This window comes from Xenopus tropicalis, chromosome 2 (genome assembly GCF_000004195.4).
Source record: "Xenopus tropicalis strain Nigerian chromosome 2, UCB_Xtro_10.0, whole genome shotgun sequence".
Taxonomy (NCBI): Eukaryota; Metazoa; Chordata; class Amphibia; order Anura; family Pipidae; genus Xenopus; species Xenopus tropicalis.
The window spans coordinates 161643143-161669811 of NC_030678.2; the positions used below are offsets into that span (position 1 = coordinate 161643143).

General features: G+C 41.0%; 2 protein-coding genes across 2 annotated transcripts; one reads left to right on the forward strand and one right to left on the reverse strand.

Moving 5' to 3' along the window:
* The first annotated feature begins 3317 nt into the window (after nt 1–3317).
* LOC100491547 (matrix metalloproteinase-18) lies at nt 3318–14087 on the forward strand. Its single transcript, XM_002934931.4, has 10 exons — nt 3318–3470; nt 3634–3848; nt 4009–4157; nt 4236–4352; nt 5650–5811; nt 6771–6888; nt 6978–7111; nt 10955–11114; nt 11732–11835; nt 13657–14087. Exons 1-10 carry the CDS (start codon nt 3339–3341, stop codon nt 13755–13757), a joined length of 1392 nt encoding a protein of 463 aa, XP_002934977.4. The 5' UTR covers nt 3318–3338; the 3' UTR covers nt 13758–14087.
* A 2694-nt stretch (nt 14088–16781) lies between these two features.
* LOC100489735 (matrix metalloproteinase-18) lies at nt 16782–23156 on the reverse strand. Its single transcript, XM_002934923.5, has 10 exons — nt 23055–23156; nt 21903–22132; nt 21328–21476; nt 21110–21235; nt 20762–20923; nt 19411–19522; nt 19180–19313; nt 18821–18980; nt 17614–17717; nt 16782–16966 (listed from the first exon to the last, which is right to left on the reverse strand). Exons 1-10 carry the CDS (start codon nt 23154–23156, stop codon nt 16866–16868), a joined length of 1380 nt encoding a protein of 459 aa, XP_002934969.3. The 3' UTR covers nt 16782–16865.
* Nucleotides 23157–26669: the final 3513 nt, after the last annotated feature.

Below are 26669 nucleotides of genomic sequence, written 5' to 3' on the forward strand. Positions count from 1 at the left end.
AAGCAGAGCTGCCATTGACTTAACAGCTTTTAGATGGTAGATTTGTCACAGGTTTGACAAATAAATGGTAAAAAATCATGCTTTTTCTGCTTTTCTGTGAAAAAAAATCTGAATTTTAAAATAAAGACCTCTAGTAAATGGATTGATTTATCAAATGGGCTGATTTATCAACATGTGAATTTTTCTACATTCTGTAAATAAAGAGTTTAGTCTAGCCAGATAATGTACCAAGGGCAGTTCTGCAACATTACCTATGGAGCTCTTTCCTTATCTTACCTAAACCCTCCCTAAATACCCTAATACCCCAATGACCATAGTTATATATCTTACACAAACCCTCCCTAAATACCCTAATACCCCAATGACCATAGTTATATATCTTACACAAACCCTCCCTAAATACCCTAATACCCCAATGACCATAGTTATATATCTTACACAAACCCTCCCTAAATACCCTAATACCCCAATGACCATAGTTATACATCTTACCAAAACCCTCGCTAAATACCCTAATACCCCAATGACCATAGTTATATATCTTACCAAAACCCTCCCTAAATACCCTAATACCCCAATGACCATAGTTATATATCTTACCAAAACCCTCCCTAAATACCCTAATACCCCAATGACCATAGTTATATATCTTACCAAAACCCTCGCTAAATACCCTAAAACCCCAATGACCATAGTTATATTACCAACCCGCTATCCCTAAATTACCAAAACCCTCGCTAAATACCCTAATACCCCAATGACCATAGTTATATATCTTACCAAAACCCTCGCTAAATACCCTAATACCCCAATGACCATAGTTATATATCTTACCAAAACCCTCGCTAAATACCCTAATACCCCAATGACCATAGTTATATATCTTACCAAAACCCTCCCTAAATACCCTAATACCCCAATGACCATAGTTATATATCTTACCAAAACCCTCCCTAAATACCCTAATACCCCAATGACCATAGTTATATATCTTACCAAAACCCTCCCTAAATACCCTAATACCCCAATGACCATAGTTATATATCTTACCAAAACCCTCGCTAAATACCCTAAAACCCCAATGACCATAGTTATATATCTTACCAAAACCCTCGCTAAATACCCTAATACCCCAATGACCATAGTTATATATCTTACCAAAACCCTCGCTAAATACCCTAAAACCCCAATGACCATAGTTATATATCTTACCAAAACCCTCGCTAAATACCCTAATACCCCAATGACCATAGTTATATATCTTACCAAAACCCTCGCTAAATACCCTAATACCCCAATGACCATAGTTATATATCTTACCAAAACCCTCGCTAAATACCCTAATACCCCAATGACCATAGTTATATATCTTACCAAAACCCTCCCTAAATACCCTAATACCCCAATGACCATAGTTATATATCTTACCAAAACCCTCCCTAAATACCCTAATACCCCAATGACCATAGTTATATAGTAGATGACGTTGACCATGTCTATCAAGTTCTTAATTTTTAACTCTGACTCTGCTTGTGACCTTGTGAATTGGCCAATTTATAGTACTGGTATATGACCCGTTATCCAGAATGCTCGGGACCAAGGGTATTCCGGATAAGGGGTCTTTCCGTAATTTGGATCTCCATACCTAAAGTCTACTAAAAAATCAATAAAACATTAACCCCAATAGGATTGTTTTGCATCTAATAAGGATTATTTATATCTTAGTTGGAAACAATTACAAGTTACTGTTTTATTATTACAGAGAAAAAGGAAATCAGTTTTAAAATTCTGAATTATTTGGTTAAAATGGAGTCTATGGGAGACAGGCTTTCCGTAATTCGGAGCTTTCTGGATAACGGGCTTCCGGATAAGGGGTCCGATACCTGTACTGTTTTCTTTTCTCTGTGGTGAAAAATGTAATTATTTGTGACCAACAAACAGTCGTAACTGTATCGTATTGATGCTTCTGGGGAAAGACTAAATACCTACGGTAATGTTAAATATACACTATAGAAACACTATAACAAACCACTGCCATATGCTTTAGTTCCCTTGAAACTTGCAGCAAAAATAGAGAGTTGGAGAATAAGGAAAGACATCACATTATCAAAGTCAGTTTGCAAACAAGGCAGCAGGAACATTTCCTGGTGGTGATGCATCTGGGTCGGGTTAGAAGTTTTGTTGAACAAGCATCACAACAACAAAAGAAAACAGTACTTTAGTAAGAAGGTCAACATTTAAAAAGAATAGAAAGGGTAATGGGTAATGGGATAATGGCCCTTAATTCTCTAATAAGACTGCACTATGTGAGAATATGCTGGACAGAAGATGGCAGTCTACGGTAGATTGAGTTGCCAGGACAGCTAGCAGGACACTGGAAGAGGTCTCTTTTTCTGTAACAGGCTTAGTGGAGGATAAAGACCACCTTGGGGCTGATTTACTTGGCCTGCTCCAAACTCAGACCTGCTACTGGACATGGATACACATTTTTATCAGCCCACCGGGAGCTTAGAAAGTGAAAGAATCAGAGGGATGGAAGCAAATGTATGGATGAAGGGGTGATTGGCTTGTTAAAGAGCAAATCAGAAAGCTGTAGCACAGGGGTCCCCAACCACCGGTCCGGGGACCGGTGCCGGGCCATGGGCTGTGCTGAACTGGGCCACCTCTGGTTCCAATTACATGTGATCCCAACTCCCCAAAGTGTTACACAGCCATAACAGCTATGCGAAGCCCAGGAACATTTCTACTGATCACGGCAAGGACCAAAGTACTTTATTAAGCTGTAATAATAATAATAATAATAATAAAGTGCATAATATAAAATGTAATCATTACATTTACATTATATATGTAATAATTAAATTATATACTATGCACTAGTTGCGCCACCCCCCTTCCCCATCTCCGGTCCTTGGAAAAATTGTCTTGCTTGAAACCAGTCCATGGTGCAAAAAAGGTTGGAGACCACTGCTGTAGCAGACCCAAACACTGCTAATTAACGCACACAATACCACCTGCCACTGTACCAATGCTTGCAGCCATGGATACCCAGTCTACTGCAGGATTAGTGGCTTTTACAAGCGGTTGGAAGGGAATTATTGTCTGAAACACATATTTCTTAGGAATCATTTTATGGTTGGGGGTCACCACAACATGGGGAACTGTATTAAAGGGTCGCGGCATTAGGAAGGCTGAGAATCACTGACCTAGATAGTACGGACAAATAATATTTACTTGTTTGTTTTAAACGCTGACTTAGTGGTAAGATCGATGAATCATATTCAGGAGAAGAACGGTACCATATAAATACACATGTTCATCGGAGCAAATCTGAAAGCATGAACGTTGAGGTTGTAGCATGCACCATGAAGTCCCTGACTGTTCTCTGGCTGCTCTTTGCAACACGCTGCACAGCATTCCCTGTTGGAACCTGGACAGACACTGATGGGGGAGATGGCTATTTTTCAGAAGTGAGTATATTTTACGAAGTCGGAATTGTCTCCAGTTTTTCTCCTTGTGCTAGCACCTTGATAAAACAATAACAATGCACTTGAAGAACAGCCTAGGTATTATTGTGTAAATATGTCGTAGCAGCATGAAGTCAATCATTTGAAAATATATTAACTTTTTTAGACAGGTGAAATCCATCAGTCAAGAAGTTTAGCTCCCAGCACATCTTCAGACAAGACGGGTCAGACGCAAAACTTTTTTGATTTGGACATTAAAGGAAGACTGGATGAAGAAACCATAGACAAGATGCAAAAACCAAAGTGCGGTTTCTCTGATGTAGCTGAATTCAGCTTTTTCTCTGTGAAGCTAGTGTGGCAGAATAAGAACCTGACATACAAGTATGTAATGAGATGTAGCAACTGATGTACTAACAAAGCAATTCATTTTTAGCAGTCTACTACAAGTAAGCCAATCAAAGCAGAGATCTGATTGGTTGTTATGGGTTTCCGCAACTTTGTTATACTGAATAATAAAAACTTCATATATTTGCATCAACAGGATTCTGAATTATACAACAACCATGGCTAAAAATGAGGTGGACTGGGCAATCCAGAAAGCTTTCAAGATCTGGAGCGATGTCACCCTTTTTACATTCACCAGAATCTATGACAATGTCTCTAATATTGAGATTTCATTTGTATCCCGAGGTATAAGACCTAACATTTTACTAATAGTAATTTGATTTTTAGTGATTTTTATTAATGTTTACATATATATCCCTACAGATCATAATGACCATCATCCTTTCGACGGCCCATCTGGCATACTGGCACACGCATTTGCACCTAAAAATGGACAATTACATTTCGATAATGATGAAAAATGGACTAATGGGTCTCATGGTGGGTTTTTAATGAATCTATTATGATAAATATTTTTTTTCTTAATTCTCATGATTAAACTTTTATAATATAGAGTATAGCAGGGGTCCCCAACCTTCTTACTCTTGAGTCACAGTCAACTGTAAAAAGACTTGGGGAGCAACACAAGCACCATAAAAGTTCATGGAGGAGCCAAATAAGGGCTGTGATTGGCTATTAGGGGCCTCTATGCACCCTATCAGCTTACAGGGGGCTTTACTTGGTAGGAAATCTTGTTTTTATTCAACCAAAACTTGCCCCCAAGTCAGGAATTCAAAAATAACTCCCTGGTTTGGGGGCACTGAGAGCAACACCCAAGGGGTTGGGGAGCAACATGTTGCCCCTGAGCCACTGGTTGGGGATCACTGGAGTATAGAAACATTTGTACGTAACTTTTACCTGTCTGTGCGTTGGTTTGTAAGAAGAGAGGGCTGGTGTGTCAAGTCTCTGGAGATACCAATGTAAAGGTTTAAAGTCAGATAACACAGACCATTAAAGGAACAGTAACACCAAAAAATGAAAGTGTATAAAAGTAACTAAAATATAATGTGCTGCTGCCCTGCACTGGTAAAAGTTGTGTGTTTACTTCAGAAAGTCTACTATAATTTATATAAATAAGCTGCTATGTAGCCATGGGGGCAGCCATTCAAAGGAGAAAAGACACAGGCACATAGCAGATAACAGATAAAACACTATTGTATTCTACAGAACTTGTCTGTTATCTGCTATGTAACCTGTGCCTTTTCTCCTTTTTTCCAGCTTGAATGGCTGCCCCCATGGCTACACAGCAGCTTATTATATAAATTATAGTAGTGTTACTGTAGCAAACACACCAGTTTTACCAGTGCAGGGCAACAGTTCATTATATTTTTATTACTTTAAAGCTCTTTCATTTTTTGGTGTTACTGTTCCTTTAATTATGAAAAATCTTTTTCAGTGGAGGTTCTTTAAAATTTACCTTTTGGGAGGGCCTGATTAAAACATACAGTTGAGTACCTACAGTATATCATAAATGAAGTTTCAAAAATGAAAAAACAACCCTCCCCTACCTCCGCCAGACCTACCAGGGAAACCCGGAGGCAGAGCTGGGGGGTTTGGTGTGTTTTTCCCTGTGACGTCACCGGAAGTGACGTCACCCACACCAGACATGACATCATGCATCACTTCTGTCATCTGGGGGGGGGGGGGGGGCAGCGTACTTATATCTAGTGCCTATACTATACTGAATTGGAAAAATCTAAAGTGTGGGTTTCTTCTGCTTGCATATTTTGAACCCAAGGTGAAAACCTGTTTAACGTGGCCACCCATGAAATTGGCCATTTGCTTGGACTCTACCATTCTAACGACTCAAACGCTGTTATGTATAAATTTTACCGTGAAGTTGATCCTAATGCATTACAGCTTTCAAAGGATGATATTGACGGCATACAATCCCTCTACGGTAAGGAACAAATATATTAAGCAGTAAGGTAAATAAAAATAATATATCTCTTTTAAAGTACACACGTTTCTGTGCAGAAAATGCCCATTTCTAGGAATTCATAGCAACCAATAAGATGTTGGCTTTCAAATATTCTAATTTGTCATGGGGGCATAGGGATAAAGGTGCAACACACAAACCCCTCATAGTAGTTGCAGCTGCCACTGACATTCACAACTCTTTGCATTCCTGCAATAGTGTAAGGATTGCCATTCGGCTGGTAAATTATGGGCCCAAGGCCGAGGCCAGTATCACAATTTACCAGATACTACTTGCAGGTAAGCAACTAGTACTCTGCTACTGGCCCACCTCTGATCTGCCTACTCTCACCTCCGATCCCCCCTCCCAGCTCCACCTGCTCTCTCTCTAGACTCCACCCCCAACTTCCCCTTGACTCCGCCCCAACATTACAGGCCCACCCCTTCAGAAACATGCTCACTGCCTGGCCAATATGAAATTAGCAACAAGGTGTCAAACCTACGGGTGGGCGATATCGGGGAGCATGTAGGCTAATTGGCAGCAATGGGGCAGTCAGTTCGGGGACCACATCAACGAGCCAATGCGGTCCCTGATCCGACTGAATCTTTTAACCTGCCCCATCAATATCTGGCCAATTTCAGGCCAGATATTGGTCGGGCATGCCCCTCGTTCCTGCCCCTACACGGGCCAATAAGCTGCCGAATCGGTCAAGGGACCCATATCGGCAGCTACTATCGGCCCGTGTATGGCCTCCTTAAGTGAAGTGCAGACAGCTGCCCTTGTCTCTTTATGTCACACTCATGATAGTGTAACTTTCTAAATGAAAGATCCCAGACACCTCAAAAACAGTAATAAGATCATTTCCAGGTTAAATGCAGTGTGATTGTTAATACTATTTTCTCAATGAAGTTGTCTTAAAATTGTTGTTTTGTATCTGATAGGTGTAAAAAAAAATCCTGTTCAGCCTGCGGCACCAAACACCACAAATAATTGCCTCCCAAATATAACATTTGATGCAGTTACAACTCTGAGTGGGGCAATTCTGTTCTTTCAAGATGGGTAAATACCATTCTTACAGACTGTTAACATTGCAAATGTTTTGTTTGTATTCTACAAGGTATATTCATTTTATTTTATTTGAAAATTAGACATTTTTGGCGCAAGATCCCCCAGAATGCCAAAATTGATCTCCTATCCATCAGCTCATTCTGGCCTCCCCTGGCAAATGGCATTCAGGCAGCTTACGAATATCCAAAGAAAAATCGAGTTTTTCTCTTTCAAGGTATATATATATTTAATTACTTTAAAACAAAGTTGTTCCATTTCTTTAGGTTTATGAATGTACCAGCTCTTTATAATTAGAAATTCTTATATTATTTTAAAGCATGGGTGAAAGTTTAGACCTAGGGGCAGATATATCAAAGCACGAAGTTTGGATTGTTAAAAGTACGTCCAAGGAAAGTCTCCCATAGGGCTCAATGGCACTCTGCAGCTCCAACCTGGCCCAAGGAAAGTCTCCCATAGGGCTCAATGGCACTCTGCAGCTCCAACCCGGCCCAAGGAAAGCCTCCCATAGGGCTCAATGGCACTCTGCAGCTCCAAACCCGGCCCAAGGAAAGTCTCCCATAGGGCTCAATGGCACTCTGCAGCTCCTACCCGGCCCAAGGAAAGCCTCCTATAGGGCTCAATGGCACTCTGCAGCTCCAACCCGGCCCAAGGAAAGTCTCCCATAGGGCTCAATGGCACTCTGCAGCTCCAACCCGGCCAAAGGAAAGTCTCCCATAGGGCTCAATGGCACTCTGCAGCTCCAACCCGGCCCAAGGAAAGTCTCCCATAGGGCTCAATGGCACTCTGCAGCTCCAACCCGGCCAAAGGAAAGCCTCCCATAGGGCTCAATGGCACTCTGCAGCTCCAACCTGGCCCAAGGAAAGTCTCCCATAGGGCTCAATGGCACTCTGCAGCTCCAACCCGGCCCAAGGAAAGTCTCCCATAGGGCTCAATGGCACTCTGCAGCTCCAACCCGGCCAAAGGAAAGCCTCCCATAGGGCTCAATGGCACTCTGCAGCTCCAACCTGGCCCAAGGAAAGTCTCCCATAGGGCTCAATGGCACTCTGCAGCTCCAACCCGGCCCAAGGAAAGTCTCCCATAGGGCTCAATGGCACTCTGCAGCTCCAACCCGGCCCAAGGAAAGTCTCCCATAGGGCTCAATGGCACTCTGCAGCTCCAACCCGGCCCAAGGAAAGTCTCCCATAGGGCTCAATGGCACTCTGCAGCTCCAACCTGGCCCAAGGAAAGTCTCCCATAGGGCTCAATGGCACTCTGCAGCTCCAACCTGGCCCAAGGAAAGTCTCCCATAGGGCTCAATGGCTCTCTGCAGCTCCAACCTGCCCCAAGGAAAGTCTCCCATAGGGCTCACTGGCTCTCTGCAGCTCCAACCTGGCCCAAGGAAAGTCTCCCATAGGGCTCAATGGCACTCTGCAGCTCCAACCCGGCCCAAGGAAAGCCTCCCATAGGGCTCAATGGCACTCTGCAGCTCCAACCCGGCCCAAGGAAGTCTCCCATAGGGCTCAATGGTACTCTGCAGCTCCAACCCGGCCCAAGGAAAGTCTCCCATAGGGCTCAATGGCACTCTGCAGCTCCAACCCGGCCCAAGGAAAGTCTCCCATAGGGCTCAATGGCACTCTTCAGCTCCAACCCGGCCCAAGGAAAGTCTCCCATAGGGCTCAATGGCACTCTGCAGCTCCAACCCGGCCCAAGGAAGTCTCCCATAGGGCTCAATGGCACTCTGCAGCTCCAACCCGGCCCAAGGAAAGTCTCCCATAGGGCTCAATGGCACTCTGCAGCTCCAACCCGGCCCAAGGAAAGTCTCCCATAGGGCTCAATGGCACTCTGCAGCTCCAACCCGGCCCAAGGAAAGTCTCCCATAGGGCTCAATGGCACTCTGCAGCTCCAACCCGGCCCAAGGAAAGCCTCCCATAGGGCTCAATGGCACTCTGCAGCTCCAACCCCGGCCCAAGGAAAGTCTCCCATAGGGCTCAATGGCACTCTGCAGCTCCAACCCGGCCCAAGGAAAGCCTCCCATAGGGCTCAATGGCACTCTGCAGCTCCAACCCGGCCCAAGGAAAGTCTCCCATAGGGCTCAATGGCACTCTGCAGCTCCAACCCGGCCCAAGGAAAGCCTCCCATAGGGCCTCAATGGCACTCTGCAGCTCCAACCCGGCCCAAGGAAAGTCTCCCCATAGGGCTCAATGGGCACTCTGCAGCTCCAACCCGGCCCAAGGAAAGCCTCCCATAGGGCTCAATGGCACCCTGCAGCTCCAACCCGGCCCAAGGAAAGTCTCCCATAGGACTCAATGGCACTCTGCAGCTCCAACCCGGCCCAAGGAAAGTCTCCCATAGGGCTCAATGGCACTCTGCAGCTCCAACCTGGCCCAAGGAAAGTCTCCCATAGGGCTCAATGGCACTCTGCAGCTCCAACCTGGCCCAAGAAATGTCACGATAACAAATTTAAATTTTCAGCTTCAATGAATTCCGAAATGTTTGTAGTCATTGCGACAAATACAATGTTGTCGTGGAAATTAATGCAAACCACAAAAATTGCGGAATTATATTGTGGAAATAACGCAAAGAAAAAATACAAATTTTTCTCATTTGTACTCATTGGTATTTTAATGAATGGCTCCCCTAGAGTAGAGGGAAGTTTAGCTGCCATTGTTGTTGATGTTGGAGGGCTCCCCAAGGGCAGTGTTTACTGTTCCCCCCTTTTGGAGCCTGAGCTTTCTGCTGCTGCACCTAAACATCTAACTATGCTTCAGACACCAGAGGGGAAAAAAACAACAGTTATCTACTGTTACTATCCCTGGTGTACTTACTGTAGGTCTGGGTAAGTAGTAGTCCTTGTAAACGAAGACCTAGGAAGGAGCAAGGAAATATCAAATATCATATTTCAGAGTTGGGCCCAGAGCCCAGGGCAGCCAAACAGAAATACAAAGTCCAGGCACAAGGTCACCCAAGCTGGCAGATATATAGTAGACTTGGACGTAGTAGGATATGTAGAACATATATCAGCTCGGACATAGCGGCAAGCACCCCCTTTTACAGATTATTTGAAACCAAGACCAGCATGCTGTGGGGCACAGAAGCAAAGAAAGACCCAACAATAAAAACATGTTCTGGCATGGAGACAAGCAGCACAGTTGACATGGAGGTACAGAGGCCTCTAGGCACAGATTCAGGGCCAACATGGATATCTTTTGCAACATTCTTCTCAGGAACCTTGTTAATTAAAACTTTTTAAATTGAAAATTTCAACATGCCCTGCGTACAAGTAAAGGCAGGAATGCTGCTCAACACCAATGTAACTGGAAGAACCTTTTACATATTTAATACAGTTTAAAGGGGAACTCCACCCAAACATATCTTAAGCTTGCTGAAAAGTAAAAAATAATTTCAAGCAACTTTGCAGTATACATCAGTTAAAAATATGCAGCCTTTCCATGATTTTTAATGTAATAATATGGTTTGGAACAGTTCCCTAAGCCCCGCCCCCTGTCCCCTGCTGATCTGGCTGACTACTTTATCCTCAGCCTGCCCTCAGCCTGCATCCTCCCAATCCCACAATTCCCTGCACAAGTGATGTCAATAAGGAAAGGAACATCCCAGTGCAATGCATTGTGGGTTATGTAGTTCCTGTATGCTGTCTGTAAGCTGTGGAGAAGTTGTTACAATGTGTAACAACAATGTTTTAGTCCCTCCTCCCCTGCCAGGATTTTAAATGATGCAGAAAGAGAAGAACTGATTTGCTGCTGGATTTCAGCATATAAAAATGGTATTTATTCCTACTTTTTGAATAGTTATAGGTATATTGATAGATTAGGGGTTTCTGTGTTGTGTGGGGCTCTTTAACAAATATTGGTTTGGAAGCTGGAGTTCTCCTTTAATAAAGTGATATCATTTTTCCTTTATTCTTTATTTACTTTATTTCAGTGGGTTGATAACAAATATATTGAGGCTTTATCTCTATTTTTGCCACATTCTGGGCAAATGAAATGGCAAGGGTATTGTCCTGTAATAAGTAATAACCTTTTAAACTTTTTATTGTATAGTATGATGCTTTTTCCCCCAGAAACAAAATACTGGGCTCTAAAAGGTTATGAAATGGAGAAGAATTACCCTAAAAACATCTCTGAACTTGGATTTCCCCGGACTGTACATAAAGTAGATGCTGCTGTTCACGATGAAGAAACAGAGAAAACGTATTTCTTTGTTGGTGACAAATACTGGAGGTAAGTACGGCACAGCTACTTGCTTTGTATACATTGCTGTCAAGGGGACTGTGACATAATAATAATCCTATTGGGTTTATTTCATGTTTAAATGATTCCCTTTTCTCTGTAACAATAAAACAGTACCTGTACTTGATCCCAACTAAGATATAATTACCCCTTATTGGGGGCAGAACAGCCCTATTGGGTTTATTTAATGGTTAAATGATTCCCTTTTCTCTGTAATAATAAAACAGTACCTGTACTTGATCCCAACTAAGATATAATTACCCCTTATTGGAGGCAGAACAATCCCATTGGGTTTATGTAATGTTTAAAAGATTTTTTAGTAGACCTAAGGTACAAAGATCTAAATTACGTAAAGACCCCTTATCCAGAAAAATTCTGGTCCCGAGCATTCTGGATAATGGGTCCTATACCTGTATATTGTGCAAACTGTGCAAAGAGAATTTGAACATTTTTGTGTGTATCACATACATCCGTATGTTATTATATGTAAGCAACTACTTTGCCATGGAAAGTTTATTTAAAAATTAATATATGTAATTCAATGTATTTGTCTTTTGCTGAAGGAGATTTCAAACAAGATATTTTTCCTAATCTACTTTTTCCCATAGTTACGATGAACAAAAATCACGAATGGGCAAAACCGATCCTCAAAACATTACTGAAGGTTTCCCGGGTATTGGAAACACGGTTCAAGCAGCCTTTAAGTATAATGGTAAGTAATGGGACCTGTAGGAGCACTAACACAGTTCTTGGCACTTTTAAGTCAATGTCCCAACTATAATTCATGACTGCTTTTGTCGGCCTCCCAAACTATTAATCTTATATTTCTGATTGTGCTCAGAACCGGATTTCTAATGGGGGTGCCCCAAGGCCTCCCCCATTCTGAACCCCCAAATCCCCCTCCCGTGCACATGTGCGGGACGGGGTTTGCTTATGGCCCTTGCTTATGCTGGAGGCAGGGCATTGCACAACTATGATTCACGGGATGAAATCAATAGGTGGGTGTAGTTAAAAGGAAGTGTTTAATATTACAAATACTATTATTCAAACCAACAAATCATGCATTTGACTCTTGGTTTTAGGAGTGGGCCCTTGCTTCTGCTGGAGGCAGGGCGTTGCAGAACTATGAGTCCTGGGATGAAATCAATAGATGGGTGCCCATGGTTCTTAAAATAAACAGCAACTTCTTTATTGGCAGGGATGTCACAAAATAGGGAGTAGGCACAGGCACCATAGCTTACTCCCACAAAGTGCAGACACTAATAACCAGTCAACTTACAAATGTTCAACCACAGTGTCCAACCCTCTAACTGGAACTTGGGCTGGACAGGATCAACCCCTAAGTCTCTACACTTGGCACCTTATTCTGGGGCGGGACACCCAGGACTCTAATCATTCTACTTTCCTTGTAGAAAGGAAGCTGCTCACTAAATACTCATTAATACTCATCAATAGTGATGGGCGAAATAATTCGCCAGGCATGGATTCGCGGCGAATTTCCGCGTTTCGCCATCGGCGGATTGTTTCGCGAAACGGATGAAAAAATTCGCTGCGGAAAAATTTGCCGCACGTCCAAAAATTGTCGCCGGCGTCAAAAAAGAATTGTCGCGGGCGTCAAAAGAATAGGCGCGACGAAATAATAGCCGCGTGCGACGAAACAATAGCCGCGTGCGACGAAACAATAGCCGCGCGACAAAATAATAGCCGCGCGACAAAATAATAGCCGCGGGCGACGAAACAATAGCCGCGCGACAAAGTAATAGCCGCGGGCGGCGAAACAATAGCCGCGCGACGAAATAATAGCCGCGTGTGACGAAATAATAGCCGCGTGCGATGAAACAATAGCCGCGCGACAAAATAATAGCCGCGGGCGACGAAACAATAGCCGCGCGACAAAATAATAGCCGCGGGCGACGAAACAATAGCCGTGCGACAAAATAATAGCTGCGGGCGACGAAACAATAGCCGCGCGACAAAATAATAGCCGCGGGCGAAAACATTTTTTTGTCGCACGACATTTTCGCCGTTTCGCGAATTTTTCGCCATTTCGCGGATCTTTTTAAAGATACGCGAATTTTTCGGCGAAACGGAACAGATTCGCTCATCACTACTCATCAAGCTGCTCACTAAATACCCTAACCCTAGTTTGTCACTCCTAGAGCGAGCTATAAAAGAGAATATCCTCACAACTAACTTCCCTGACTAGGCCTAACTCCACCCAGGCTCCAATCTTCAACCTTCCTGCCCAGGTAGAATCCAAAAAGTGATTGAGCGCTATCAACTTCTCCCTTTTATACTCTAGAACCCACCTTCTGGCAACTTGTGGAAATGCCAGGGGCATACTTTAACACGGGATCAGGAAACAGCTTCCCTTCCTAACTTTAGGACCCAAACTTAGCTGTCTATAAGCTATTAGGAGACTGCCTGCAAACATAAAGGGCAACTAATCTATCAGTGCCCAGCAGTATTATTATTACACTATATTATATAGAACATATTAAGATAAAGTAATTGGGTTTTATTTCAATGTTAGGATCGCTGTATTTTTTCAATGAAGATCAACAGTATGAATACAACATGAAGAAGAAGAAAGTCACTCGTCTGCTGAAGACCACTAGTTGGTTCAACTGCTAATCAGAAAATGGTGGACATTATACATCCAAGAGTTTCAAAGACATCACTTTATTTTCTGTATTATTTACTTATAGTTCAAATCTGAATAAGATTCTGAAACTTTTCCTATCTTGTATGCTTTACTTAAATACAAACACAATGTTTATGTGCTGTGTGACAATAGACTTTCTGTGTAGATTTGTGCAGAAAGGCCATTTCTGTTTTATTTGTAGTTTAATTGTACAGCCTTCAAAAAGACATTAAGGATGCTTTATTATTTGGGAATGACACAAAATGTACCTTAAAGTCTTGGCATTTTACTGCCAATAGATTTGCCACATTAGTGCCACCTGGAACTGCAGAAAGCATTACCATACCTGAGTAAAGAGCCCTAGAAGCTCTCTCTGTTTGTTTACGATTGCAGCTGCCATTTTAACTTGGACCACATAGCTTGCTGCTGCAGCTCTAGCCATTATAGCTCAGATTACACATTCCTAGGGTAGCGGGGAGTGAGTTTCATGAATTCTTATGGGAGGGGGGAGCAGGAGAGGGGAGAGAGGAGAGAGCTGCGCAGACTCGGGCCCAGAGAATGAGGGATTTTACTCAGAGAGGAAGTCTGATACCCTAAGAACATGTTTACAAAAAAGGAGACAAGAAATCCTGTGTTTCTTGTGATAGAGGACTCAGTGCAGCGTTTCTGTGAGTGCTTATGGCTGTATTTACATAGACCTTTCTGATAAAGCTTACTTAGTTTTTACCTTTCCTTCTCCTTTAAGTGGAGGCTAAGTGGACAATGAATCATTAAAACAATGAATAGACGCAATAGTGCAATAACAGTGATCCGGAAACATAGTCATCTAAATATAGGAAGTCTGAACAGTTATAACTTTATATTGGCTGATGGATATTTTGAAAGACTCTTTGAGGATGTTGTGCATATTGAGAAGGAGAAGTGTTTTTTCTTTTAATTATTAAAATCATTCAAAAAGCAAAATTGTCATGGTTTTAGTTGTGGCTGTGCTGAAAAAGCACCAACAAAAAAAAAGTCATGGAAAAGTTGCGAAACCGCAACTTTTTCGTATTGTTGTACAAAAAACTAGGAATATCTTGCATACCTAATGATTTTTCAACTGAAAAAAATTGAGCTTCTATAGAAGTCAATGGGAGGTGTATGTTCAGCTTTAAACGTGGTAAATGTTGGTAAGGACGGTAATGGGAAGTGCAGTAGTTAGTGGCTGATTTATCAGAAGTCGAGATTTCTTAAATGCAAATATTTTCGAGAATATTCTTTGGAACCTTGAATAGTTGGGCAGGTAAAAGATGGTGAGGTTTAAAGAAAGTCAATGGGAATTTTGTCTCTCACAACTTTGTCTTGGATGTTGCTCCCAGTGGCCACAATGAAGATGCTTAGTTTTGAATTCTTGACTTGATGGCAAGCTTTAGTTGAAAATAAAAACCCTGTGTACTGCCAAACAGAGCCTCCTGTACACTGCCGGGCTACACAGGGGCTACCAACAGCCAATCACAGCCCATATTTGGTACCCCAGAAACTGTTTGCATGCTTTGTTGCTCTCCAACTTTTTTTGCTCCAACATTTTCTTTGCTGACACATGATGCTAATATAGAAGGAGGTAACTGTGTAGAAGAGAGAGATACAGAATGTCTGTTAGAGTAACTTATCAGAACAAGATCTCAAACCCTCCAGTGGCTGACCAGAGTAATGCAGCCGCAACTCAACCCACAGTCCAAGGTTCAAAACTGGACAGATCCTGACTGTGCGTAAGCAAAGCATAAGTGGGTTAAAAGGGGGAAAGGTGGTCAAGTGACTGAGGGCTTTGGTTATAGGCTTAAGAGAAGTCATGGATTGGGTTTTTTGAGTGTTTATTGGGACAGGAGAGGGAGTTGCAGAGGTTGGGTGCAGCACATAAAAAGCCTTGTATGTGGGAGTATGAGAAAATAATTATTAATGAGAGAAGAAGGCCGTGTGTAGAGGAAAAGTTACAGTTGGGAGTTTACTTGGTGATGATGTTTACTTTAGTTTACTTTAAAGAGATGATGGATGGAGGTATGACATTGTTGAGTGCTTCACAGGTATATAAACATATGGTCATGGGCAATCCTGCACCCAGAGCTGCCCTAAGGCAGCCTTCCAAATGTTTGCCCCCTTACCCAACCCCTTACATTTTCTGTGCTCTGCCAGGGGAAAGGGAGTCTGCTTCACAAGTGCAACTGCACTCTAACCAAATTTTCAGATGAAAAACCAATAATGGTGGTGCCTTGCCACCCAAGGTAACCTGCCTCCTGAGACATGGTTCTCACCTTGCTTCTTGTCAGGAACAGCCCTGAATATGGTCATAATGCGCATCCCACTACAGTTTCTGTAACAGACAGCAATAAACATTCACCCCTAAATGTCAACTTAGTTGGTTTCCTGATTCTGCTCCACACCCTTAAAAAGTGAGGCCAGCCCCATATTTCCAATCTGATTGAGCTTCTAGTTTATCTAGAGCAATAAAGTCCAACTTCTGTTGCATAAAGGCGACTATAAACCAGGGAAACCTTAGGTTAAGTGACAACAAAATCGCGCTGTCTGGGAATCTCGACAAAAGTCTATCAAGTTAATGCTCCCTTGATCTCTACTTGTCAATGCCAGCAAGGAGAATATTCTGATAACAGGCAGTTAATCATTTAAAATATCTGACATCACGGCGTCACTACATCAAAAACTCACAGAAGAGAGTCCAAGACAGAAAAAATAAAATCTGTATTTAAACAATAAATATATTTAATATATTAATAAAAACATAATATATATAATCAAGGTATATAAAATAAATAATAAATAACATAAAAGACAACACAAATATATATTCTTCTAGATATTAAATTAATATGTAAAAAATATAAGGTGCTGTTTGTTGATATATCACAGAGGAGATCAATAAAACAAATCAAATGCACATTTGAACAATCAATATATATTCACACATCCATCGATATAAAATAGGTTAACAATAAATAAGATATTTTCCTATAAATTATAAAATAAGTTAGATATAAATAAATAAATACAGTTGTTATTGAACTTGTGTTCATTTGGTAACTCCTATCGCTGCTGGGGTTTCTGGGTTAGCAGTTCAGCCAACTGGTGTACTTTAGCAGGCGAGTGACTTTCCTGTTTGTCGTGCTGAATTCATACTGCTGGTTCCCACTGAACAAATAGAGCATTCCTAAAATGTAAGTACAGATAGGAATTATTGAAATTATAGATCCCAGTATTCTGTAATTAAAAATAACAAATTAAATCAGTAAGTAGCCTCTTTGAAATCTTTATATACCTGCCACTCCAGTGTTCAAAGGTTAATAGTAAGGCTGCATCATTCCCTTAATCACTTAGGATTCCTCCTCCTCTGCTAACCCACTCGGCCCCTCCCTTAGGAACTGACTTTGGCCGTTGGCTGCTGAGCATGCTCAGTTCATATCAACTCAGCTTACCAAACACACCCTCCAGTCAAGCAGCCAATGAAGAGATGGCACTGCTGGTATCCATAGAAACTCTGCTGTAGCTGCACACTCTACTGGAGTGGTTTGGGTGGGGAGATTTACCCAACTAATATACATGGTAATAAAATGTAGGGTTTACATGTCCTCAACTGACCAAGTAAACTTTGTTTCTAAAAGTGTATATAATGCATTTTAAATTTGCCCATTATCAATTGATGCACTGGTTGTTACAGTCACATTAAAGTAATGAATTACTGTACAAATTATAGACACATATAGCCCTGCACAAGAAGATATAGATATATATACACAAAACCAAGGTGCAATAGGCTATGGGTTATAGGCAGATGTGTTACTGAGCAGCCGGACTCACCATTTGATCGAAATGCTGCCTCCACCTTGTTTCCAACACCTGGGAAACCTTTACTGATTCTCTGAGGAGATTCTTTATCCATCTGTGATGTTTCTTCATTATAACTAGAAAGGTAAAAAAAAAAAAATAAAGATAAGCAAGTCCTCACCCCTCCAGTTGAAATTGGTCTCTGAAATATGACCACACAAGAACATAGTTTAGCCGTGTTTTACCTTTGGATCTTACCCATAATACAGGTAAGCAGTTATGAGGGAATCTGTCCCGTTTAGCTTTGCTGGAAAATTCGCAAAACAGTGTAAAAGGCATGAAAAATGACGCTCATAGAAAAAATGGTTGCACTAAACTTTTTGTGCTGCACGTCATGTTTTTGTCGCGTGCAGCTTTTTTTTGTTGCACAGTGAATTTTTTCATGCCGAATCTTTGCTCTTGTTTTACAAAAAAATCCAACAATGGCAAAATCCACGCCTGGCGATGAATTTCGCTCATCACTACAGGTAAGTGCACCTCAGGGTGCAATTTGGACAGGCAAATATCTCTCTATCTTTTTAATTTTCCCACCTCTCTCCCCTGCAGTCATCTTAAACTCTGCTGCTAGGATCCTAGGAATTTCTGTGTTTCGCCAATTTGCCGCACAATGAATAATTGTGGTGCGTGTCAAAAATATTTGTGACAATTTTTTTTGCAGCTCGCAAAATTTTTTATGATGCGTGTCTTTTTTGCCGTTTCGTCAAGCAAAGAGAAACGGGACAGATTTGCTCATCACTACTCAGGTCCAAAATAGCTTCTGTGTATATTTCCCTTAATAAAAAGACCAATCAGTGCCATTATTCAACATCTTACTATTTTAATCAGGGTCGTACTGGGCCGCCGGGACACCGGGAAAAATCCTGGTGGGCCCTGCCTCTAGTGGGCCCCAGCGGCCCAGACCTGACCCCCTCCCGACCGCTCTGACGCGTCAAATTTATACGCTCGGAGGAGGTCGTCGGGTGGGGGGCCCTGCGAGGTGGGTTAGGGGGGCACCTGCGGGGGGGTTTGGGGACATGCCTGGCTGGGGGCACCTGCAGGGCCCCTGGGACAGTCACCCCCCAGTCCAACCCTGATTTCAATAACTGCATATGCCTCCAGCATGTAGTTTATTTATGCAGGAATACATTTCTAATTTTCTAATCTCTGTAATTATGTGATGGCTGTGAGACAGTGCTCTTACCTCCAATACCGATCATTAATAAAGAAGTAGGTTCTCCCTGTTTCATCATCATGGACGGCTGCATCAATTTGCGTTACAGTCAAGGGAAACCCAAGTTCGTAGATGTTCTTAGGGAATCCCTCTTGAACTGTATAGCCTCGTAGAACCCAGTATTTTGTTCCTATGTACAACAGAAGGTGAATGTTACATATTAACATCATAGAAATGCTTAAACATTATTTTATTTTATTCTGATTAATTTACTATGTTACAGTACTGCCATGAAGGTATTTCAAGGGTATAACTGGCTATTTAGTCTTCTCATTGACTCCTCTAGTTATTACAAATAAAGTTTAAAAAAAAAACAATTATATATTTACCTTTAAAGAGAAGAACCTGATCCTTTTTCTGATTTTCATAGGCTGCGTCGATGTCAGCTGGAAGGGAAGGCCAGAAGGAACTGATCTCATGTTGCTCGATTTCTGATTTACCGGCTGTCTTGCGCCAAAAGGATCTTAATTATTTCGAAGAAAAGAAAAAAATGTATAATTATATTTCATTTCAGTTTCCTTACATCTTCTGCAAATGGAAAGTTAAGAACTAATAAATACCTGTTTTCAAAGAAGATAATGTCCCCCCGTACGGTTGTCACCGCATCAAAAGAAATGTGCTCTGGGCAGTGGGTTTGGGCTTTTGTTGGTGTAACCGGCTTTTCCTTTGGTCCTGTCAATCCAAAACACAATTAAAAAAGCAATTTATGAATGATTTCCAAATCTTTATAATCATATCAAAAAAGTATGGAGAAAGGGTTGGGAGCCGACTCATTCAGGCGTGAAGCCACTGTAAGGGGAACATTTACTAAGAAATTTTGAGATAAAGACAGATTTTTTTCTTACTTCTAGATAATTTCGAGATTTACTAATGGGTTTTCTCCAGAACTCAATTTTTGTGTTATTGTTCCCCCAAAAAATGTGAGTTTCTTGAAAATAACTCCCATAATTCATTATTTATTAATGTTTTTTTGCCCTATGGAGGCTTAGGGGCAGATCCGAATCCCGAATGGGAAAAAATCGGATTGGAAACAAACATTTTGCGACTTTTTCGTATTTTTTGCAATTTTTTTCATTGCCGCCGCGACTTTTTCGTTGCCGTTACAACTTTCGCGAATTGTCGCGACTTTTTCGTATTGAGCGCTTTCATACTCAGCGCGACAGTACGATTTTTTTGCGACGGCCACGGATAATTCGCGACAATTCGTGAAAAAGTCGTGACGGTGACAAAAAAGTCGCGGCAATTCATGAAAAAGTCTCGACGGTGACAAAAAAATTGCAAAATACCAATCATTACAAAAAAACGCATTCGTACGCTTTCGGACCGTTCATGGATTAGTAGATCTGCCCCTTAGAGTAGTAGAGGAATAGAATAGTCAGTGACAGCCTGTCTTTGACACATTTTCAAGGACAAGTTAATCCCCTCATTGTTTTCAGTTTTACCCAGCTTCAAGGGGAAGTTAAACCCATCATTGTTTTCAAAAGAACCACTAAAATCAGAATGTTGATGAATGGGCCTCCCCGACAGCTCTGAAGAAGCGTGTAAGAGAAGTCTGATACATTGTTTTATGAGACCAGTTGTGCAAAAAGGGACAACAATATAGTGCTTTCTATGGAATTGCAATTTCAAATATCTGGCAAATGATTGTACATTTTAATACATTATGCAAAAATGTGTTTTTTGGGGGGTTTAAAACCCCTTTTATGTGATGATGCCAGAAAATATCACCTGCAGTTTAATAGGTCTACAAAAAATTCAAAACTTTAACTTTAAATAAAAATCCAAAAGATAATTAGTAGTCTGCATTTCAATCAACCAATAAGAATAAAGATAAGTATGTCCCTTTAACGGTCACATGTAATCCAACTACAAATTGCTAAGAATCACAAATAACTTAAAATATTTCCTTACCATACAGTGAGTGGATTCCCTTGATATCATCCTCAGAAAGCTGGAATGTATTGGGATTGGTATAATGGTAGGTTGGGTACATAAGGGCATTAGGGTCATTAGAATGGTCGAGCCCAAGGGAATGGCCAAGTTCATGAGCAGCCACAAGGAACAAGTTAGTACCTAGAGAAAAATAAAGGAATAAAGTGCTCAGTGCACAACAAGATCCAGGAAAAAACCCAGTGGGTCCTGAACAATGAACCTTATTTCTACATCTGGGAGCTGTGGCTATAATAAAGGTACTTTATTTTGGGAGCCCATGTACACTAGTACATATACACCAGTTTGAGGGAATGAATATAAACCCACCGGCTGATCCACTTGTCCATGTTTCATCCGCATCAAAATGTACGTCCCCCCCAGTATTATCTCCAGGAGCAAATGTATGGGCCAGAATGCCAGATGGGCCATCAAATGGGAAAGCATCTTTGTGATCTGTAGGGAAAGAATGGCAACAACGTTTAATGCCATTATAAAAAAGTAATACAATATTCAAAAAAACTTATATTTTTAGAAAAGTCAGATACCTCCAGATGCAAACGACATCTCAATATCAGAGACTCTGTCATAGATTCTGGTAAAGGTGAGAGGGACGACATCACTCCAGACCTTGAAAGCCTTCTCAATGGCCCGGTCCACCTCATCCCTGGTCATATGTGAAGTATAGTTCAGAATTCTGTTGGAGAAAGTTTCTCTTTTTAAAATGTTCTTCTAACTATTACACAACCTGCCATTTCAACTGACCAGTATTTTTTTTTTTGCTTAATATTCCTGTTCTTTATATAAACTGTCCCTAAGTGGTTTGCCATCTATTGGAATTTTCCAGAAGACTGGTTTCCTGATAATGAGCCAGATTCAATTTAATGAGAAATTTGATTTCTAATTTCCCCATATACTTCTATTAAGTTTTAATAAAATGATGAGCGAATCTGGCCTGTTTCGATTTGCTGAAACGGCGAAAATGTTGCGCGTCAAAAAAAATTGTATCATTTTTAGATGGAGGGTTTTTTAAGTTTAAAACTAAAAAAAACAGTATAATTATGAAACATGAAAAATAAATGATCTCTTATATACCCAACATGTGTATATATATATATATTACCTGTACGTCAGGTCCTTTTTCTTCCACACAGGATTTCTTGGGAAGGCACTAAAACGGCCAATATTAGGAACCCCGCACCGAGGTTGTTTCATTGCTTCTATGGTTTTTTCATCCATTCTTGCAGTGACCTCCAGTCCCAAAACATCCTGCATCCGACGGATTTTCTCCAAAAACCCACTTCTGCTCATTTTTCCATCGTCCTTAGATTTGTAGAATTTTCCCAAGTACTCCTGTAACGGTATGAGAGAATGGCTTCTGTTTAACATCATGTTTCTGTAATCATAAAGGTTTCTCTGGGGAGGTTATAAGGGCAATGTCCCACAACAGCCATGTTTGTGACCATTGTATTTGTCAGAGTACCAGTTCTGCTGTTATTGATGAGTTACATTAGGGGCCTATTTCTGATTGGCCGAGCTTTCCAGCTCAGGGAACCATAAGGGAAGCCCCCGTGAGAGTTCGCTTATCACACAGACTTTTGTGCCAAAAAAGCTTGTCAGTCTTTGTGAGTTTGTAAAGAAGAGAAACTTTGGTGGCTTTTAGATATATTTATAACTGCTTTGCTTAGGCTAATGCCACACAAGGCATAGGGCGGATATTTTTGGCTGAATGAATGATATATGATCGGGTGCAGGCACATGTAGCCGATACGGATGAAAACGCGAGATAATGCAAAGTCTCGCATTTTCATGCGTATATCGCCTACATGTGCCTGCCCCCGAGCGTATTTCATTCATTCGGGTGCAGGCACATGTGGCGCTTTTCCGCCCTACGCCTCATGTGGCATTAGCCTTAGCCTTAAATAAAAAATAAAAAATGCAAATGGTACCCTATTTAGTAATAAATCAGAAAACACGATTGAAAGAAACCATGGAAAAAACTTGAATACCCCAAGTTCCAGTAGTGAAGCCTTTAACTAGGAAAGGTCCCACTTACTTCTACACGACCTCATAAGCATTTAAATGCCAAAGTTCTACACTTTTGGAGTTTATTTTGGTTAATCATTATAGAAAATATGCATTTTTTTAATCATTATTCAAATACATGATTTTTTTAATGCAAAAAAAAATAAAATCATGGAAAAAAACAAATATGAACGTTGCTAAATCCGGCTCCAAATTTCAACTAAAGAGAGAGAGAACCCAATCTGCTCACCTTAGCAAATGCCTCATTATTCTTATCTGTGTCTGTCTGTATCCAGGCTGGGAATGCCGTGCAACATGCTATACACAGCAGGAACAGAACCCAGGACTCCATTGCTGATGTGAGCTCCTTGGTACCCACTGCCTCAATATGGAAGCTTCCAGCCTTGCTCTGACTGTCCGTGTGTTAGACAGGCCTATTTATATAATGCACCGATACCTCAATCATTGAATATTATATCAATCAACTTCCTTCAGTTCCATGTACAGGCATTTGTCATTGCATTACCAAAACTTTGTGACAAAATGAAACCCCAGCATTGTGCAACATATCTGTAATATTATTATATCAGAAGCTTCAGCTTCAAGCCCCACCTTTGAGATCCAGCATTTAATAATTTGCTTTAGCTTATAGTAAGGTTTCAGATATACCATATGAAAACATCTGCTTTTTAACCATCGTCCCAAAAATATCTAGTACAGTAAACAAATTCTGCTGTTAAAACTAAGGGTAACAATCCAGTAAGTTTAGCTCTATAGAGTAGTGATATGTGAATCTGTCCCATTTTGCCAAAAAAAAGGACAAAATTGCAGAAAAATTTGTGAATCGCATTGAAGTCAACGGGTGTTTTTTGTATTTTTTTGCAGTGACATTTCCCATGCAGAATACATTGCAGTCTATGGGCATTTTTCCAAGGTGACATTGTTTGCATACAAAATACATTGGGGTCTATGGACATTTTTTTCAGAAAAATATATTGTGAATCCATACTTGGTGAAAATGTGCTCATCATGTAGTACAGGTATGGGATCCCTTATCCGGAAACCTATTATCCAGAAAGCTCCAAATTACGGAATGCCCGTCTCCCATAGACTCCATTTTAATCAAATAATTCAGAATTTTAAAACTGATTTCCTTTTTCTCTGTAATAATAAAACAGTACCTGTACTTGATCCCAACTAAGATATAATTACCCCTTATTGGGGCAGAACAGTCCTATTGGGTTTATTTAATGGTTAAATGATTCCCTTTTCTCTGTAATAATAAAACAGTACCTGTACTTGATCCCAACTAAGATATAATTACCCCTTATTGGGGGCAGAACAATCCTATTGGGTTTATTTAATGGTTAAATGATTCCCTTTTCTCTGTAATAATAAAACAGTACCTGTACTTGATCCCAACTAAGATATAATTACCCCTTATTGGGGGCAGAACAGTCCTATTGGGTTTATTTCATGGTTAAATGATTCTCTTTTCTCTGTAATAATAAAACAGTACCTGTACTTGATCCCAACTAAGATATAAATAATCCTTATTGGATGCAAAACAATCCCATAGGGTTTAATTAATGTTTTATTGATTCTTTAGTAGACTTAAAGGGGAAGGAAAGGCAAAGTCACTTGGGGGTGCCAAAATGTTAAGCACCCCCAAGTGACTTTAACCGCTTACCTTGTACCCCCGGCTGGTGCCCCTGTTAGGAGAAAATAGCACCAGCCCGGGCACCTGGAAGCGCAGCACTTCCTCCTTCCGCCTTCCACTTCCTAAACTGCCGGGTGGCCGGGCATGCACAGTAGAGCGAAAAAGCCGACTTAAATGTTTAAGTTCGGCTTTTCACTCTACTGCGCATTGCGCGCGCAGCGAAGCCGGAAGGAGGAAGCGCCGGCAGCTACCCCGGGCTGGTGCTGTTTTCTCCTGACAGCGGCACAGCCCGGGGTAAAAGGTAGGCGGTTAAAGTCACTTGGGGGTGCCTAACATTTTGGCACCCCCAAGTAACTTTACCTTTCTTTTTCCTTTAAGGTATGAAGATCCAAATTACAGAAACACCCCTTATCCGGAATACCCTATACGGGTCCTATACCTGTATATAAAATTGGCCGTAATTGCTTTTCCCCCAAATCGCACCCTAACTTGAACTACAGGCAGGGATTCTTCAGCCACTGCCCCAGTCCCTCCTAGGGGGGAAGCCCAACAGTTTGGGAACCATTGCTCTCTAACACATCTACATTACTCTTCATTTTAAAAAGAGATTATTTACTAGGGGAAGAGTACAGGGATTTCAAAATTAGATTTAATGTGACCCGATAATCCAAGAAAGTCCAAGAAAATAGCTCAGCACCATGAATTCCTTTCCAAATTATTAAATGGCATTATAAAAATGGGCGTATGATTAGAATATCCCTGTAACACCTCTGTGTCCTACTGTGAACTAGGAGATTCCTGCTTCATGAAATCCCTGCCTTGAATCCACCTCAATCATTGTATTGTTATTAACATGATGCATTAGGGCGCTTCCAAGGAAATGATTTATGTGACTTTATCCTTCAGGCATGAAATGTGTCTCACATACGGTAAGGTATCTCTGCAGCTGTTGCACTTCTAGTAAACTAAAAGGGAAATGTGTTAGACACTAGCGACTGCAATTTTTTTTTCTTGCAGCAAATTTTTACTGCAGTTTCACAAAAATAATTGCCAATGACGAATTGCAGAATTTCACAGTGAATCCATGCCTGGAGAACAAATTCACTCATCGCTACCAGTGACCGATAGCAACCAATCAGATGTTTCATTTAAAACTTGAGATAATTTAATGCTATGGGCTGATTGTACAGGTATAGGACCCGTTATCCAGAATGCTCGGGACCAAGGGTATTTTGGATAAGGTGTCTTTCCGTAATTTGGATCTCCATACCTTAAGTCTGCCAAAAAATCAATAAAACATCAATTAAACCCAATAGGGCTGTTCTGCCCCCAATAAAGGGTAATTATATCTTAGTTGGGATCAAGTACAGGTACTGTTTTATTATTACAGAGAAAAGGGAATCATTTAACCATTAAATAAACCCAATAGGGCTGTTCTGCCCCCAATAAAGGGTAATTATATCTTAGTTGGGATCAAGTACAGGTACTGTTTTATTATTACAGAGAAAAGGGAATCATTTAACCATTAAATAAACCCAATAGGGCTGTTCTGCCCCCAATAAGGGGTAATTATATCTTAGTTGGGATCAAGTACAGGTACTGTTTTATTATTACAGAGAAAAGGGAATCATTTAAACATGAAATAAACCCAATAGGGCTGTTCTGCCCCCAATAAGGGGTAATTATATCTTAGTTGGGATCAAGTACAAGTTACTGTTTTATTATTACAGAGAAAAAGGAAATCAATTTTAAAATTTTGAATTATTTGATTAAAATGGAGTCTATGGGAGACAGGCTTTCTGTAATTCGGAGCTTTCTGGATAACGAGTTTCCGGATAAGGGATCCCATACCTGTACTAAGTGTAACTTTATTGCATTCGCCTTTTCATGTGAACTATTCAAAAAAACTGTTTACTGGGGGCCTATCACAACCAGGATTAAGTTTAGAATTCCAGTCAATCCCATTGCTTTTTGCAGGACTTAAATTAAGCCAAATCTTTACAGTGTTGTGTTCAGTTCAGCAGAAACCTAAAAGTCATGTGATTTAAAGCTGTGGACAACTGAAAGCAACATTTCTTCACAGATATTTTTGTTTGTATTTTTTTCACGGTTCTTATTTTTTTGACCAAATATAACTTTTTTTGCGGAAAAAAAATGCTATTTTCTTGCCATTTATTATGTGTTAAAATTGTGACAAATCCGAAA

Excerpts from the sequence above, each read along its gene's own strand:
- LOC100489735 (XM_002934923.5), bottom strand. The coding sequence starts at position 23,156 with ATGGAGTCCTGGGTTCTGTTCCTGCTGTGTATAGCATGTTGCACGGCA. Across the intron at positions 19,314-19,410 it reads ATTATCTTCTTTGAAAACAG|ATCCTTTTGGCGCAAGACAG; the intron begins GTATTTATTAGT and ends GAAATAATTAAG. Across the intron at positions 17,718-18,820 it reads ATTAATGATCGGTATTGGAG|TTATAATGAAGAAACATCAC; the intron begins GTAAGAGCACTG and ends TTACCTTTCTAG.
- LOC100491547 (XM_002934931.4), top strand. The coding sequence starts at position 3,339 with ATGAACGTTGAGGTTGTAGCATGCACCATGAAGTCCCTGACTGTTCTC. Across the intron at positions 4,158-4,235 it reads GATTTCATTTGTATCCCGAG|ATCATAATGACCATCATCCT; the intron begins GTATAAGACCTA and ends ATATCCCTACAG. Across the intron at positions 6,889-6,977 it reads ATTCTGTTCTTTCAAGATGG|ACATTTTTGGCGCAAGATCC; the intron begins GTAAATACCATT and ends TTTGAAAATTAG.